This window comes from Xiphophorus couchianus, chromosome 13 (assembly GCF_001444195.1).
Source record: "Xiphophorus couchianus chromosome 13, X_couchianus-1.0, whole genome shotgun sequence".
Classification (NCBI taxonomy): domain Eukaryota; kingdom Metazoa; phylum Chordata; class Actinopteri; order Cyprinodontiformes; family Poeciliidae; genus Xiphophorus; species Xiphophorus couchianus.
The window spans coordinates 16,465,308-16,479,762 of NC_040240.1; the positions used below are offsets into that span (position 1 = coordinate 16,465,308).

At 35.3% G+C, this 14,455-nt stretch overlaps 2 protein-coding genes across 2 annotated transcripts in view; both read left to right on the forward strand.

The window, feature by feature from the left end:
- The first annotated feature begins 1,881 nt into the window (after positions 1-1,881).
- On the forward strand, positions 1,882-9,888 carry ciarta (circadian associated repressor of transcription a). Its single transcript, XM_028036819.1, has 6 exons — positions 1,882-2,137; positions 5,178-5,429; positions 5,510-5,585; positions 5,660-5,738; positions 5,835-5,988; positions 7,466-9,888. The coding sequence occupies exons 2-6, from the start codon at positions 5,178-5,180 to the stop codon at positions 7,841-7,843; spliced, it is 939 nt and encodes a 312-aa protein (XP_027892620.1). The 5' UTR covers positions 1,882-2,137; the 3' UTR covers positions 7,844-9,888.
- A 656-nt stretch (positions 9,889-10,544) lies between these two features.
- Positions 10,545-14,455, forward strand: part of celf3a (cugbp, Elav-like family member 3a) — a 65,735-nt gene continuing 61,824 nt past the window's right edge. The window contains exon 1 of the transcript XR_003597870.1: positions 10,545-11,021. The gene's annotated coding sequence lies outside the window, so the exon portion shown is untranslated. The remainder of the gene's footprint in view (positions 11,022-14,455) is intronic.

Here is a 14,455-nt window from a genome sequence, read left to right on the forward strand (position 1 = left end):
TGTGTCGCAATCAAAAAGAAAAAAAAAACCTGAACAAAGTGTTCCTGTGCAAATATCAAAACGCTTGTCAAGCCTGCTGCAACAAAAAGCCATAGAAAGGTACACTGTTGTTCTGCACATGACGCCTCTACTGTACAGTCTAACAGGAAACTCTGGTTCTCTGGTCTTTCACGTGACGTGTACAATTGATTGCTACTGTTTAAAAAGTTAACGATGTTTGAACTTTCTCATTCACACTCAGAATTTTAGCAGCAGTTTATTTTCCTTTTATTCTGTCATATTGACTTTATACGTGACCATTTAATAATTATCATTCTGATTAGAAGAATAGTTCTTTTTTTTATTCTACATAGTTTTCACATCCTTTCTTTTGAGTATCTCATGTGCACTGAAGAAGTGATTCACTCCTCCAGTCTATTATATAATTCTGCTGGACTTAATTTAGAGCCCTCTCTATGGAAACTTCAAATGGTCTGCAAAACTATGTATTCCAATCTTGTGAAGTTTATTATCAGTAATGACAACTTTATAGAAATAAAATGTTTAAATATGCATTGTTTATTTCATAAAGTGGTGTGAAAACGTCCTCTTTCTCATACGGATTTCACTTCACTTTAGTGCTTCAGGTCATCTAATATTGTTCAATATAAGATGAAGATAAACTTGAACAAACACAACATAAAGTTTTACAAAAGCTACCCAAAAACAAGCTTAAATGTGTGGAGGTAGTTGTTTCTCTGAAGGTAACAACTGGTTATACAACAGATGGAAGCAGCAACTCCCATCAAATGCCTGCAACAACTGGTAATGAGCCTTTTATAGCAGTGTGAAGGAATTTTGACTCTCTCTATTTTTGCAGAATTGTTTTAATTCAGTTACATTGAAGAGTTTTTGGGCATGAACAACTTATTTACAGGTGAGGCCACAGCATCTCACATGGATTCAAGTCCAGACTTTGACTTTGACTTTGACCCTCTCCCAAAATAGTTACGAAAGGACTAAAACAGTAAAGGACTAAAAATGTTTAAGGTTCAAAACAAACCAATACAACAAAACAAGTTAACTTGGTCGTAAAGTGAATCCCAGATCTGAGGTTCAGAGCCAAACTAAGCATAACTGTTATGTTGTGCTACCAACTAGCAGCAAAACAAGTCATTAATAGTGTATTTCTTTGCTTTTAAAGTTTTAAAACTCCAAATGAGCATATTCAAAAACACAAGAACAATGCAACAATTGTAAGTAGAAACAGAAAGAATCGCTAATAAACTGTTTACACAAGAAACTTTCATTACATTTTCAAAATATTTTACAGTGAAGCTCACATTTATGAATAAATACTTGGGATTAATGAATGATTAAAGTTAAAGCTTCAATCCAAGAAAGACAATTTATACCATGCAGTATCTATTGACTTGTAAATGAGAGAAAAAAGTAAAATTATAGATGTATAGCCTTTTTCTTTCACAGTGCTATTGAAGTCACGTTGCTATCTTCAGTCTACATATTTCCACAATTGAAAACTTACTGGATAATGTGACTGGCTGACAAAAAGGTAAAAACACTGATTTAATGGAGTGTTTCTGAATAAATACACTCTAAACGTGACCTGCTGTTTCTCTTATTCATTTGTTGCGTTATATCCATTGGAAGAGGCCAAATGTGACCCTGTTATGAAAAGCTAAATTTTTAACAGTTGCCAGCAGCAGCCGCGTGCAGCTCCCATTTTCAACGAGCCACAACACCTACACGTGCGGCTCTCGGAGGTGAGGCGGTACCACCGCGTGTACAGACCAACTCGAAGCGCCGATTGGTTGAGGCTTCCATCCAATAAGAGCGCGCTTGCTTCTCGTCCAATCGCAGCGCCGTACCCTTTGGCTCACGTGCGGCGGCCGTTGAGCTGCTCCGTGCTGGTACTGTTTGTTCGGAGATATACATGTGTGTAGAGTGAGTAGAGGAAAAGCGAGACACAGACGACTGGACGAGCAGGGAGGAGCCGAAGCTGAACCGGAGAACAAGACGGGATTCACAGCTGAGTTTATTCAACGCTATCTCTGTGTTCAAGTTCCCTCAGCTTGTGGGGAACCGTTTCTCAAAGTATAGTTTGCAAAGTCAGTTTCTGGATTCTTCAAGCAGAAAGGTAAGAACTATTCGCTCTACGTCTTTGTATGTCTGAATATTTGACGTACACAGATATATATTTGGAGGTGGAGAAGCAATATAAGACGAGCATGCTTAAAACAGTCATATTTAAACATTGGTGGTTCATTCTAAAAGAAAACAATGGGTTAAGCTGTTTTCTATTAACTTGACTGGATTGAAAATGTGAGGAAACTCATTGACAGATGAGGACATACGTATTATACGAGCAGAGGAGTGTTGTATAAGAGTGTGCGTGTCTCAAATGATTTATATCCAGGCTTGTTGTGAACTTTTTAGGCACCCCCTTGTGACTCTTGTATAACAGTTTTCCCCCCATTTAATACTTTGTACTGCAAAAATATGTAGAATAACTAGAAAGAAAACAATTTCTGACACGGCACCTCCCAAATAAAAATACAGTTCTGAGGGGTTATCCTCCATCTCCAATGGAGAAATAAATTTTCAGCTGCAGATTTTATTCCATTATGTAAACTTGTTTCATTGTCCGTCCACTGACTGGCTGGTTAGGGTTTTTCCATTTTTGTTAAATTTAACTATACAAAGTCAGTCCCATATTTTTATACATGTTTTTCCTAATGACAGTTCCTCCACATATACAACATTGGTGGGTCAATGTTGAGACATTCTAGTTTGTGTTTTTGTGTGTGAAATTGTTGATAGGTGTATTGTACATGTGTGGAAAAACCTTTGGTGTAGTTTTTTGTGAATTGCAAATTTATTTTGGAAATCACAGAAACGAAGGTTTAGGTGTTGTCCATCCCTAATATGCAATCAGTCCCCCATTTTGACTTTTACCAAGTCCTTGTTGAACCTACTGTTTATTACTGAAAGGTTTTTACAATATTTCTTTCTCTTCTGCATATGTATAAACATTTATATGAGTTTTCTAACTTTTCAATTCTGATCGACCAGTGGGGGAAAAAGACCACTATTTTTAGTGTCTGACCTGCTGATTACCGATCAGAGGTGTTTATAGGAAAATGGGACAATTCCAATATTTGCTCGCATTACCAGACGATACTAATATTTGGTTGGCAAATGACTTTGTGCTTTCAACTTTAGCATTTTTTTAATCTTCTTTAGCCATACAAAATTATGTAAACTTTTTTTTTTTCTCAACCTTTGACAAAATTGAACCATGAATGGAGAAAAATGTGCTACATGATCCCAACAGACAATTTATTACAAGATGGTTCCCCGTTATGGACCAAATTATATCTTAATTACCTATATCGGTGTTTTGCTGAACTCAAAATAAAAACAAAAGAAATAAACTATATGATGATTGACTCTGGCAGAATAAAAAAGTGGGAGTTTTCTGTTTTAAATTGGTGTGTCACAAGTCAGATGTCACAGTATCCTGTGTTAAATTAAGTGATAACATTTTAAAACTAAAATGTAAAACTTTAACTTTGAAAACATCTCAGTTAGTCTATAAACTTTCCAAATGGTTTGGAACTGGATTTAAGATATTGCATGTATGTTTGTTTTTATACTAAAGAATTACAGATATAGACCAATGGCAAGACTAAAGAGAGGTTTTTGTAGGCAATTTTGTCTTAATTTCAAATAGTTTAGATAATTTATATTCTATAGAAATTTGTAAAATAATAAATATTATTTTTATGATGAGAATAATAGGTTTAATAATTTGTCAACTCCTAATAAAATCAAAATTGACATAATGCAGTCTCTTTTTTCCATCCTCATAAGAATAACACAGAGAAGGTTTAAATCTCTTTGTAGTAGAACAGAAAGTATCTTTTATGTGTCTTTATGTTGACGTCTCTGGCACTTCATGAGTTCATTCACATGTGGTACAGATGTTCTTTTTGCTGCGTCCCGGTGTAATAAACTGTCAAAATTGATCACTTATCTCATCTTCATTATGTTATGGTTGCTCAAACACGAGCCAGACATTACTCACCAGGTCTTTACAACTGGTATACTGATATTGGTTGTAATATGCACATAGCAGTGTGGAAATTTGTGCCATTTATTGAAGAATATAGATTGATTAATTAGAAAAACCACCATTATGTGATTATTTCCGAAGTATAAACAAATAAACTGTGTAAATGTCTTTCTGCTTTGTATATATGGTAAACGTAGACTTTAGATTATTATTATAGTTGTTTTTCCAGCTAATTGTGAACAAAAGCCTTATTTACATCTTAAGGATTTATTGAAAGTATTTCTTTTGGCCAACTTAGTGGTAGTTTATTTGTGACTTTACCACCTTATTCCCCCTTTGTCTTCTAAAACTTCTTATGTTGCACTAAATAGCAAGTGCCAATGCTTAAATTACAAGTACAGAGATACTGAATTCATTGTGCTTAAATAATAACTAGCATTTACAACAGTTGTTTTCTTTTAGTGATATTGAAGTAATGGTACATTTGCAGTTCAGTGTTCATCAATATTCTATAGTTTTTTAAATTGTATACAGGGTTTCTTCCAGAAAACTCGCTAAGCCCAGTGTTAGGGGCGCTAGGGCAGTCGTCCAGCAACCCGCTGTGTTTTTGAGTTAAAAAAAGTTTAAAGGTAACAGAAAATTTTACTAAGCATTACTAACAATACCTAAACACCAACTATAAAGTCTCAAACAGGGGAAACATAAAAAACCCTAAAAGAAATAAATAAACAATGCATAGCCTGGAGGGAATGCAAGTAAAGCCTGGTGGCCCACCAGGCTGGTGTAAACCCTGATAAACTTTTTCATGTTTCCCCAAAATATGACGTCCTTTCCTCTTTGACTGGTGACATTTTCAGTTATGATTGTTTATTGTGACTTTTAAGGAGTGAACTGGAGTGAATGCCACAACAGACACGGACATTTTTATGGCGACTTGCTTTTTCTTTCTTTTCTAGTGAAACTTTTTCACTGAAAGTGACATGTATTAAAAAATATGTTCCTAGCTACCTCTGTCAGTATTTGAAATACTTTGCGTTTTTCCTGCAGTTTTTAGGAGTGAAATAAGTTTGTCATGTACTAACTCTGTACTATGTTTCCACAGATGAATTCATTGGGTAAATCTTCCAAATGGCCGTCTTATGACTCGCTTCCCTCCACCTCAAGCTTCCCCCCCAGCGAGGACGAGGCAGACATCTTCTCTGAGGGAGAAGGGGACGGTGTATTAAAAAGCTCCCTGAACTCAAAGTTTAATGGTGATCAATGTGAACTATACCCCGAAGAAGCCAAACATTTGTCTCCTGAAGCGGCTGCACTGAGGTCATCAACTCCAGGAGACTTGACCTTTGCTAAGAAAGTGAGCACAGTTTCACTAAAACAAGCTTTGTCCTTCTGGTGTTTCATTTTCATAACAAATGCATCTGTCTATATTTTCAGTGTGCTGATTTGCACAGCTATATCCGCCCTCTGCTGGCGCTTCTACAGGGATTAAAGACTGGACGGTTTGACAAAGGTTTGTGGATTAATTACACCAAATATTGCTGTGTAATAAACCAACTTGTCTGACATTCTGATCTATGTTCATAGGCTTAACCAGCTTCCAGCAGAGTGTTGCCATCGACAGATTACAGCGGATTCTTGGGATCTTGCAGAAACCTGAAATGGGGTAAAAAAAAAAAAAAAGTGCTTCTAAATTAAACAACTCCAGCAAATATGTCATTATTGCCATTACTAATAATTTTGACATTGATTTGTGTTGCAGTGAGAAATACCTCCAGAATCTGCTGCAGATAGAGATGCTGCTCAAAGTGTGGTTCCCTCAGGAGTCATTCAAGTCCAAGGCTAAATCCAAGCAGACCAGCACTGCCTCACTCGCTTTACATCGGAAGAAAAATCAGCTCCACATGCCGGTCAAGGTGAGAATCAAATGACATTAATACAGGCTGGTGCCTTTAGAAATAATGGGGAAAGTTTACTGATGTTAAGGAACATCAGTAAACTTTTTCCAATGTTGACATTCTGTAAACTTCACCATGTTGTATTTGGGTTTCATATGATTGACTAAGTCTGTCACAATAAACCATAAATCAATTGATCGCATGAGAAATTAAAAGAAGTGCTATAATTACCATTTGCATTCTTGTTTGCGTAGTTTGCTTAATTCTGGTCTTTAAAATAATTGAAAAGCTGCCATTTTGAAAAAATTTTACAAATATTTGATAACCAGTATAACTTCTTTTTATTTTACGAAAGTCCTTACTAGCAGCTTTGTTTGTCTGAGCTTTATTATTATTATGGTTTGAAGGGCAATTTTATATACAGAGACTTCATAATCCATTTTGTTTATTGTGGATATTTAAAATGTCTTAGAGGTTCCAATGTTGTAAATTAAAGTTTATTCACCTCTAAGTGGGTGTAATGCCTTTATCATTACATTTGTTAAAAATGGTCAAAAATGACAATATTATCATTATTGCAGTAATTTCTCATCCTGACAGGCCTGTGACTGACCAACACAAAGTAATGAATAAATGCAAAGTAGATGCAAAATAATAAACAGTTTTTTAAACCAATGAAATTGAAAAATGTTGGCAAGTTTGTTACCAGCTTTTCTCTGGTAACGAAATAAATTTCAGTTCATGTCTTTCATGTCTCTAATTTCATCTGAGTATAAATCCAGATATTCTTTTAAAATAACTTTAGGGAATTATGAAGACCAACAACAATCATATCAATGATAAGGCTGTGGAGAAGCATGGTGAGGTTGCACAAAATAGACGTTTGTGTAGTGGAGAATTAACACAACCCATCACTCTGAGCACAACGTCCTCATACTGAAACATAGTGGTGGCAGTATCATGCTCCAAGGATGTGTTCCTTCTGCACAGCCAGGAAAGCCTCTTGGAGTTATTGGGAAGATGGGTGGAACTAAATAAAGGGTAATTTTGGAAGAAAATCTGCAAAAAACTGACACTGGAGATGGTGTCTTTATCGTTCGAAGGACGATAAAGGCATGGTGATGGCCGCAAATACAGATGTATGCCTAAAATCATGTATTCTGTATTTTGAAAACCATGTGTCTTTTTCTTTCAACTTTCTGATTATTCACAACTTTGTGGTGGTCTATTACAGAAAACAAAAATACATTCATGTTTGTAATTATAACTTTAAAATGTGAAAAGATATAAGGAGTATGAATACTTTATTGTCATTTTATATTAAGAACAGTTTATTAAACAGAGATCACCTTTAGGGGGAAACAAATTATGTTTACCTATATCCCGTTCATACATCTGTTATCCGTGATGTGGTGTTTTTGTAATTCAAGCATGTTGTTTCCTCCAAGACTTTTTTTTACAGTAGCAACATTTGGTTCTATTTTTTCCTCTCCAGAAGAGAAAGCTGAGCTGGTCAGACCCCGATGTTGCTGACAGACTCCCGGCGAAGCAAAGCCACCGTCAACACAGTGAACACGAGAGGTGCCACGCTACCGCTTCACTCGACACCGCTTCGACATGTCTTCCTCTATCTCCAGAAAATCAGATCACGTCAGAGGAGAAAACTGCTGACACAGAAGTGGATAACTGCTCAGCAGGGCAAAGGTTTACAGACAGCACTGGCCCTTTAAGCAGGGCTTATATATGCAGCAGGAGAGAAAGCGAGAACCCGAAGCTTACTGAGGTCTTTCTGCCCTCCTCGTGCCGCAGCCCAGCTACGCAGGACTGCTTGGTATCTTCAAGCAACAGCGTTCCTACGACTGACTCACCTTAACTGGCTGAGGCTGACCTTGCTATCACATGGAGGTACCTCAGCTGGAGGGCGGACCGAATTACATAAGTATAAGGCTTGGCGTGAAGCCAGTCTGCCATGCCTGCAAGGCACATTAAACCAGAGGAGGTGGAGGAAGATACTTATTAACCCCTGACTCTCTGGGTTTCTTTTCCTAAAGTGACTGTGTTATATTATTTTTATTAGGAGCTGTTGTTGTTTGCAGGAACGTAATGTTTTTCTATGAAACTAAGTTGAAGGAGCTTGGATTTTTTTAATATATATATTTCTTGTGTGTTAAAGCCGTTTTTACTGTTTTTATATTTTTTTCATAATATATGACAGCCTGAAAAGTAGCAGCACATCATTCCAAAAATAATACCAATAATGATTTGATTATTATTGTTATTATTTTAGAACTACTGTTTGTAGGAAGGTGATGCTTTGTGGAGAACTGAGTTAAAATAGCTTAGAAATATTTGATATTTCTTGTGCAATAAAGCAGATTTTTACTGTTTTGTACTTTTACATATTTTAAGGCAGCCCAAAAAGTAATGACAAATGATTTTTTAAAAATGATAATAAAAGTATTAGACGGGGGATAACACTGTCTAATACCACATACCGTTAGTATTTTTTACTGTGTCCTGCAGTAGTTTAATGAGCCTCATTGCTGATTTCTGGCAAACTATAAGTAAAAAAAAAAATTTTGCAGCTTCCTTGGATTTTTAAGAGAATTTTACTGCATTGATATTACATTTACAAGAAGACAAGTTCTCTTCATTCACATCGCCTTCAAAAGCTGATCTTTCTGACTATTTGACATATAGTTTTCTTTAAGTGACTTGGAGACACTCCAAAATTGAAAAGGATCTTCCTTTGCCCATTTTCTGCTTCCAGCTACGATTAAGTTACTTTCCGATAGATTTTGTCATCTTGCTGACTTACATTAATTATCTCACACTGTCGAGCGTTTTTACAGATGAAACTAAATGATGTAGGAAAGACGTGCAACTTCTGCCAAGATGTGCCAAACAAAGACATTTTTGCATTTTCAAATTGTAAATGGCTTATAATGATGTCACAAATATTTTTATTTATTTTATTTTTGTTTCTCCACTTACTATGAAAAGGAAAAGGGTTTATCTGCAAAAACACTTGAGCAAAAAAGAAAATAAATACTGAGCTGAATTTGATTCTGCATATTGTGCTATTTATCTTGTGAGTTGCCACCTTTTGCTTTTAGTGGAAATATGTTGCAGTGGAAATTTGTAGCAAACAACTTAACATATTTATGCCTGTGTGCATCTGAGTTTGTGTATCTGCACTTTGGATGAAAATGAGGAAATGTTACACGTCTGTGAACATCAACAAAGTTGTGAGATTATTTATAAAAGCATTACTTGATATTTTTAATTCCATCGGCTGGTTTGTGTTACACCTTAGAGGTACTTGTATTATAAACGTGTATCCTTGTGCAGGGAAACATTTGAAGAATAGTAGTATAATATATACTAAAACTAAGCATGATGCGGAAGTAAAAACCAACTGCTGTGCCTCATTTTGACGGATTTATCACTCTATTATTTCATAAAATTGGCAACACTGTAAGTGCAATAAGAAATGTGGTAAAGATGAAAGGAACTGAACCATTTCCATTTATGAACTCATTGTTTTTACTTTTTTAAAAACATTTTAGTGAAATTTTATTCATGTTGCATGCCGTCTCTGATGGTTTGTCATCGTCAGAGCCTTACATATAAACACAAATCACAGTGGAAATTATACTACAAAGAAAAATCAAGTGCATAATTTTATAAATAATTTTTTTAAAAAACCATGTCACTGCAAACCAGATGTGCTTTTTGTGCAGGTGTTTCTCAGGCTTCATCATTTTGGATAATTCAATGTTACTTCATGTAGAAACAGTAAGCACAAGGCAGAGAACAAAATGTGTACAATGAAACTTAGTGTTTTTGTTGTTAAACGGAAATATATGACTATTTGTGAAATAAGACAAAAGTTCTCTCTTTGCAGTTGTATGTTTTAAAAAAAAGTCCAGTTGTTTTTTTGTAGAGGCCATTTCTTTGTTTTTTGTAAATCATATTGTCCTTACTGGTGAGTGCTTGAAAAATCTTTTTGGATATTAAAAGACTGAAATGATTTATCAACTCCATTTTCTGGTTAAGAGTTTTTCATGAAACACCATGGATTGCAAGATTATTTATACACTCTGAAGTTTTCCACATTACAGAAACAGACTTTAGTTTCAACACAAAATAATACATTTGAAGTTGAAGGAATGTGGTATATGGGCTTAAATCTTTTCTATTAGATTTAATAGAAAACAGTTGGCTGTTCATTTGTTTTCTGATCTCTTCATCGCTCAATAGCTTGCTGATGTTATTGCTGAAACTCCTTACGTATTTCAGCTACACTCCCGACTTGTTCCCATAAAGCAGAAGAAAAACATTGGTTGCGACGTCCGTTTTCCAAACTCATATCTATGCGTGAAGCGTCTAAAACTACTTTGAAATGTATATATTTTAGCACCATTGCAAGAAATAAAGACATTAGGCATGATTTAGGCATTTTACATGGTACTATTTTGGCGCAGAAAAAGAAAAAATAGTCCTGCGTTATAAATAAAACGCAGGAGGTGGGGCTCCATATTTCATATTACATTCCTATACACCAGGGGGCGCAACAGGCACAGCGTGTTTCGGAAATGTTCGACCGCGTACCAGGATGTCACAAGGCGCTAAGTTTTAACCATAAATGTTAAATGATTTGACAAATTATCTCTGGGAAAGAATCTCACTTTGGATAACTTTTAAACGGGAAAAGAGGATTAAAAAGAACTAAGCCGAATTTTAATTTTGTATGAAATTACAGCAGGAGGCTGCCGAGCGGCTTTTGAACGCGATGCTGTTTGTGTAAGGTTGAGCTAGCATGCTAAGCTAAGTGCTAGCCCAAGCTAAGTTAATGTTGGAGTGATAGAGATTGGCTTCTGTGGACATGGCAGCGGGAACAGGAGGATCTTTGGAAGCCTCGCTGGACAAGAGGTTCAGAGGTCTGAGCAACACGATGGACTCCATCCAGGGACTGTCAACATGGTGCATAGACAACAAGAAGTACCACAGCCTCATTGTGCGCCAGTGGATGAAGTGTTTGAGGAAATGTGAGTAGCTTTACCACCTACCTGAAGCCCACTTTACCTGATCGGAACTAGTTTTATTAATGTAACGATTGCAATGTGTAAAGCTTAGGCTGAAGTTTGCATCTGCTTTTAGGTTTACTTCAGGAAATGGCTATTTTACCGCTTTTAAAGAGTTACTAGCATTCGTCAGTTCTTGTTTAAAGTCCAAGTTACTTACACTAGGTTTCTACAGTCTCAAACTTCATTAGGTTTTTTTTTTCTGGTCAGAATCATTTTGAAAGGAGAAAATGCATAAGGCAAGTTGATTTTCAATAACAAGGCAATTTAAATTGCTTTTCAAGATGTAAACAAAACATCCGACAAACAAGCAAAAACATTACACTGCAGTGATATAACGGGAAAGTTGGAATAGAGACTAAAATAAATGATGTTCCATCTATTATTAAGGCGACATGAGTTTTTAGCCTTGATTTAGAAGAACTCGGTGTTTCAACAGTTTTGCAGTTTTCTGGAAGTCTGTTCCAGATTAGTGGAGGATAGAAACTGAATGCTGCTTCTCCATGTTTGTTTCGGATCTCGGGGATGCAAAGCAGACCAGAACCAGAAGACTTGAGTTTCTGGAAGCTGAAGATAGCAGGTCTTTAATGTGTTTTGGCGCTAAGCCAGTCAGAGATTTATAAATAACTGTATTTAAAAAATTTTGTCTTTCAGACCAAACTGTAAGATGTGTACAGAAAGGATTTGTCTAATTGTTGACCAACTTACCTGTTTGTCCATCCATCTTTCCATCCACTAATCCATTTTTCCATCTATCCACTCCTCACCTCATCGGGACAGTGTCCAGTTCCTGTCACATTACTAGAAAGAAGGAAAGTTTAGACACTTATTCTCTTATTTATACATCTGTCCTGTGAACGTTTTCCACTTTTGCCCAGCATTACCTGGCGGTTTAGATAATCTCTGGGATGATCCAATCCAAACCTCCAAAGCCACTATGACGTGAGGATTTTTGAAAATAAATCATCCATGTAAAAAATATGTGTTCAGTCAGACTGTGCGCTAGTGGTGAGAACCAGGTTGCACCGCTCTAATCCATAAAAATGTAATGTTAATTTTCCTTAGAGTGCATATAGTGTTTTTCATGCAAGACTTTGCAAATGTTTTAAATTATGTCTAATAATTTTAGAATCTCAGGATGTCTTCTGGAGTAGCTCTATGTAAGAGGGTGTACACAAGACAATTGTATGTTTTGGACAATTATTGCTTGCAACTTGCTACAACAACACAGATTGTTCCAATTTCCAAGCAGAAATTTTAAAGATCCATTTTGCTTCTTTATGATATGCTGAAATGTTTACTGTAATTTTGGTAGATGAGGTTTATTGAGTTTGTTATTGTTATTATCTTTTACTACGGGGTTGTTAAATGGTTTTCTGATTGATGAGTTTATTATTATTGATGAGTTGTGAAGTGAACCATTGTTGATTTATTTTTGAGGAAGACCTTTTTAGTGGTAGTATGTTGGGACTCTGGTTGCTTTTACAGCATAAACATTTTAAAATCAGGTTTGTTTTGTTGGAGCTTTTGAAAATAGTTTTGACAAGAACAATTCATTTGGGTTTTGTATAATTAGGAGTCAGTGCACAGTAAAAGTTGTAAAAGCTTTCAGAGAGTAGAGAGGACATTTTGATGATAAAAGCAACAGCGGGGAAATATTGCTCGATGGTAACCATCACTTACTAAAAACAAACATATCCTCTCATTTTCTAGGACATTTTCACTCAAATGTCCCTGAAAAGTAGGGACATTTGAGTGAATGGAAAAGAATAAATTCCCATTAACCTGTCAAGATGCTTTTTAATGTGAAAGTGGTCAATTATGATTCTATAAAACTACTGACCGGTGAGGTTATTTTAGTAAGCGAGACTGTAAGATGATAAATACTTTCGAAAGATGAATACGTTTCAGGAAATGGCTTTTTGATAAAGTTTGTTAAGTTGAGGAATAGCAGAATGCAAAGCAATGCATTCAGAATGCATTCAGAATGCATAGCAATTACAGATTACACTAAATTAGCCATTGATTTATCATACTTTGGCTTTTGTTATCAATATTTAATGAAAAAAAGAAAAAAATTTCTGTCTGTAAAATACATTCTGTGGCTTTATATTTCTGCTTTTTACTTGTTTTCATTCTTTCTATATTGTACAATTTATCCACAAATTATAAACTCCTGTTTGAAAGGAGAAAAACTTTCCGTATTCTGGAAATCCTAATTATCTGGGTCCACACAAGTATCTTTTCTATCTCCAGAAAAAGAAGTGTACATACGATAATTAAAACATCATTTAAATGAAAAGGCTTTTTCAGGTCTGAAAGGGAGTTGTATCATCTGGTCTGGTTAATGGCTACAGTGAATACAAAACTTTTGCAAAACACTTTTAAAATCTCGGGGTTTTTATGACGTGAAAAACTAAGACCACAATAAATAATTTCCTGGCTTTTTCTACCTCTGATTCAACATTTATCTGGTGTAACTCATTTGAAAGCAGAGAAAAGCATAAAAAAAGCTGCATTAACACAACATTATTTTTGAATTAGTGATTTCGTATTGATCTAAAGTAATCTTTACCAACATGCTTCCTCTCACTGGAAGTTATTTTTTTGTAGCTCTCCAGTCAGAGTCAGAGCTAAAGATTAGGGTGATGACAAGGAGGCTTTCACCAAAGGTAAATTAAAAATAAAAAATGCAATAAAACTGGTCAACATTTAGAAGCAGGGCCTGATTTCTCTAATCCCAATTTTTTTTTCCATTGATTCTTTTTTTCTTGTTTTTTGTTTTATCATTTTTGATGATACCACTGTAAAAACACAAAAAGTAGTTTGGTCTAGTTTCTAGTACAAATATCTTAGTAAACTTGAAATGAGACACAACTAATTAAAAATAAACTTTTTAGAAAGATATAGAGGCTTGTTTTACGTCAATAATTCCTTAATATTGGTGAAAAAATATTTGTTCCATTGGCAGATTATTTCACTTATAACAAGACATTTTTCCCATATGTTAATTTATCTGCCAATAGAACAAGTACTGTTTCATCAATACTAAGGAATTATTTACTTTTTAGCTTCTGTATATTGCTAAAATGTTACTTTTAAGTTAGTTTGTCTTATTTTAAGTGCAATAAAACATTTGTACTAGAAACTAGACCAAAAGTAAGATTTTATGTTTTTGGTGTGTGAAATATACTTCTGTGTAAACGATAAGCAAACAAAAACAAAGAAGTGCCCTCTTCGTCTACATGGATTTGATCATCTTCTGCCCCTAACTTTTTGCTAAATGAAATGAAAGGCCTCCAAATGTTTCTAATTTGTCCATCTCGCCCTTCAATAAGTATGCAAGCCTTTGCAGTGATGTCATTGCCATTGAGTTACTCTTCCTCTGTGGGACTTCC

Bases quoted from the DNA above. Each gene is read 5' to 3' on its own strand.
- ciarta (XM_028036819.1), top strand. From the start codon at position 5,178: ATGAATTCATTGGGTAAATCTTCCAAATGGCCGTCTTATGACTCGCTT. The intron at 5,430-5,509 runs GTGAGCACAGTT...CTATATTTTCAG, and splicing joins ACTTGACCTTTGCTAAGAAA to TGTGCTGATTTGCACAGCTA. The intron at 5,586-5,659 runs GTTTGTGGATTA...CTATGTTCATAG, and splicing joins GACTGGACGGTTTGACAAAG to GCTTAACCAGCTTCCAGCAG.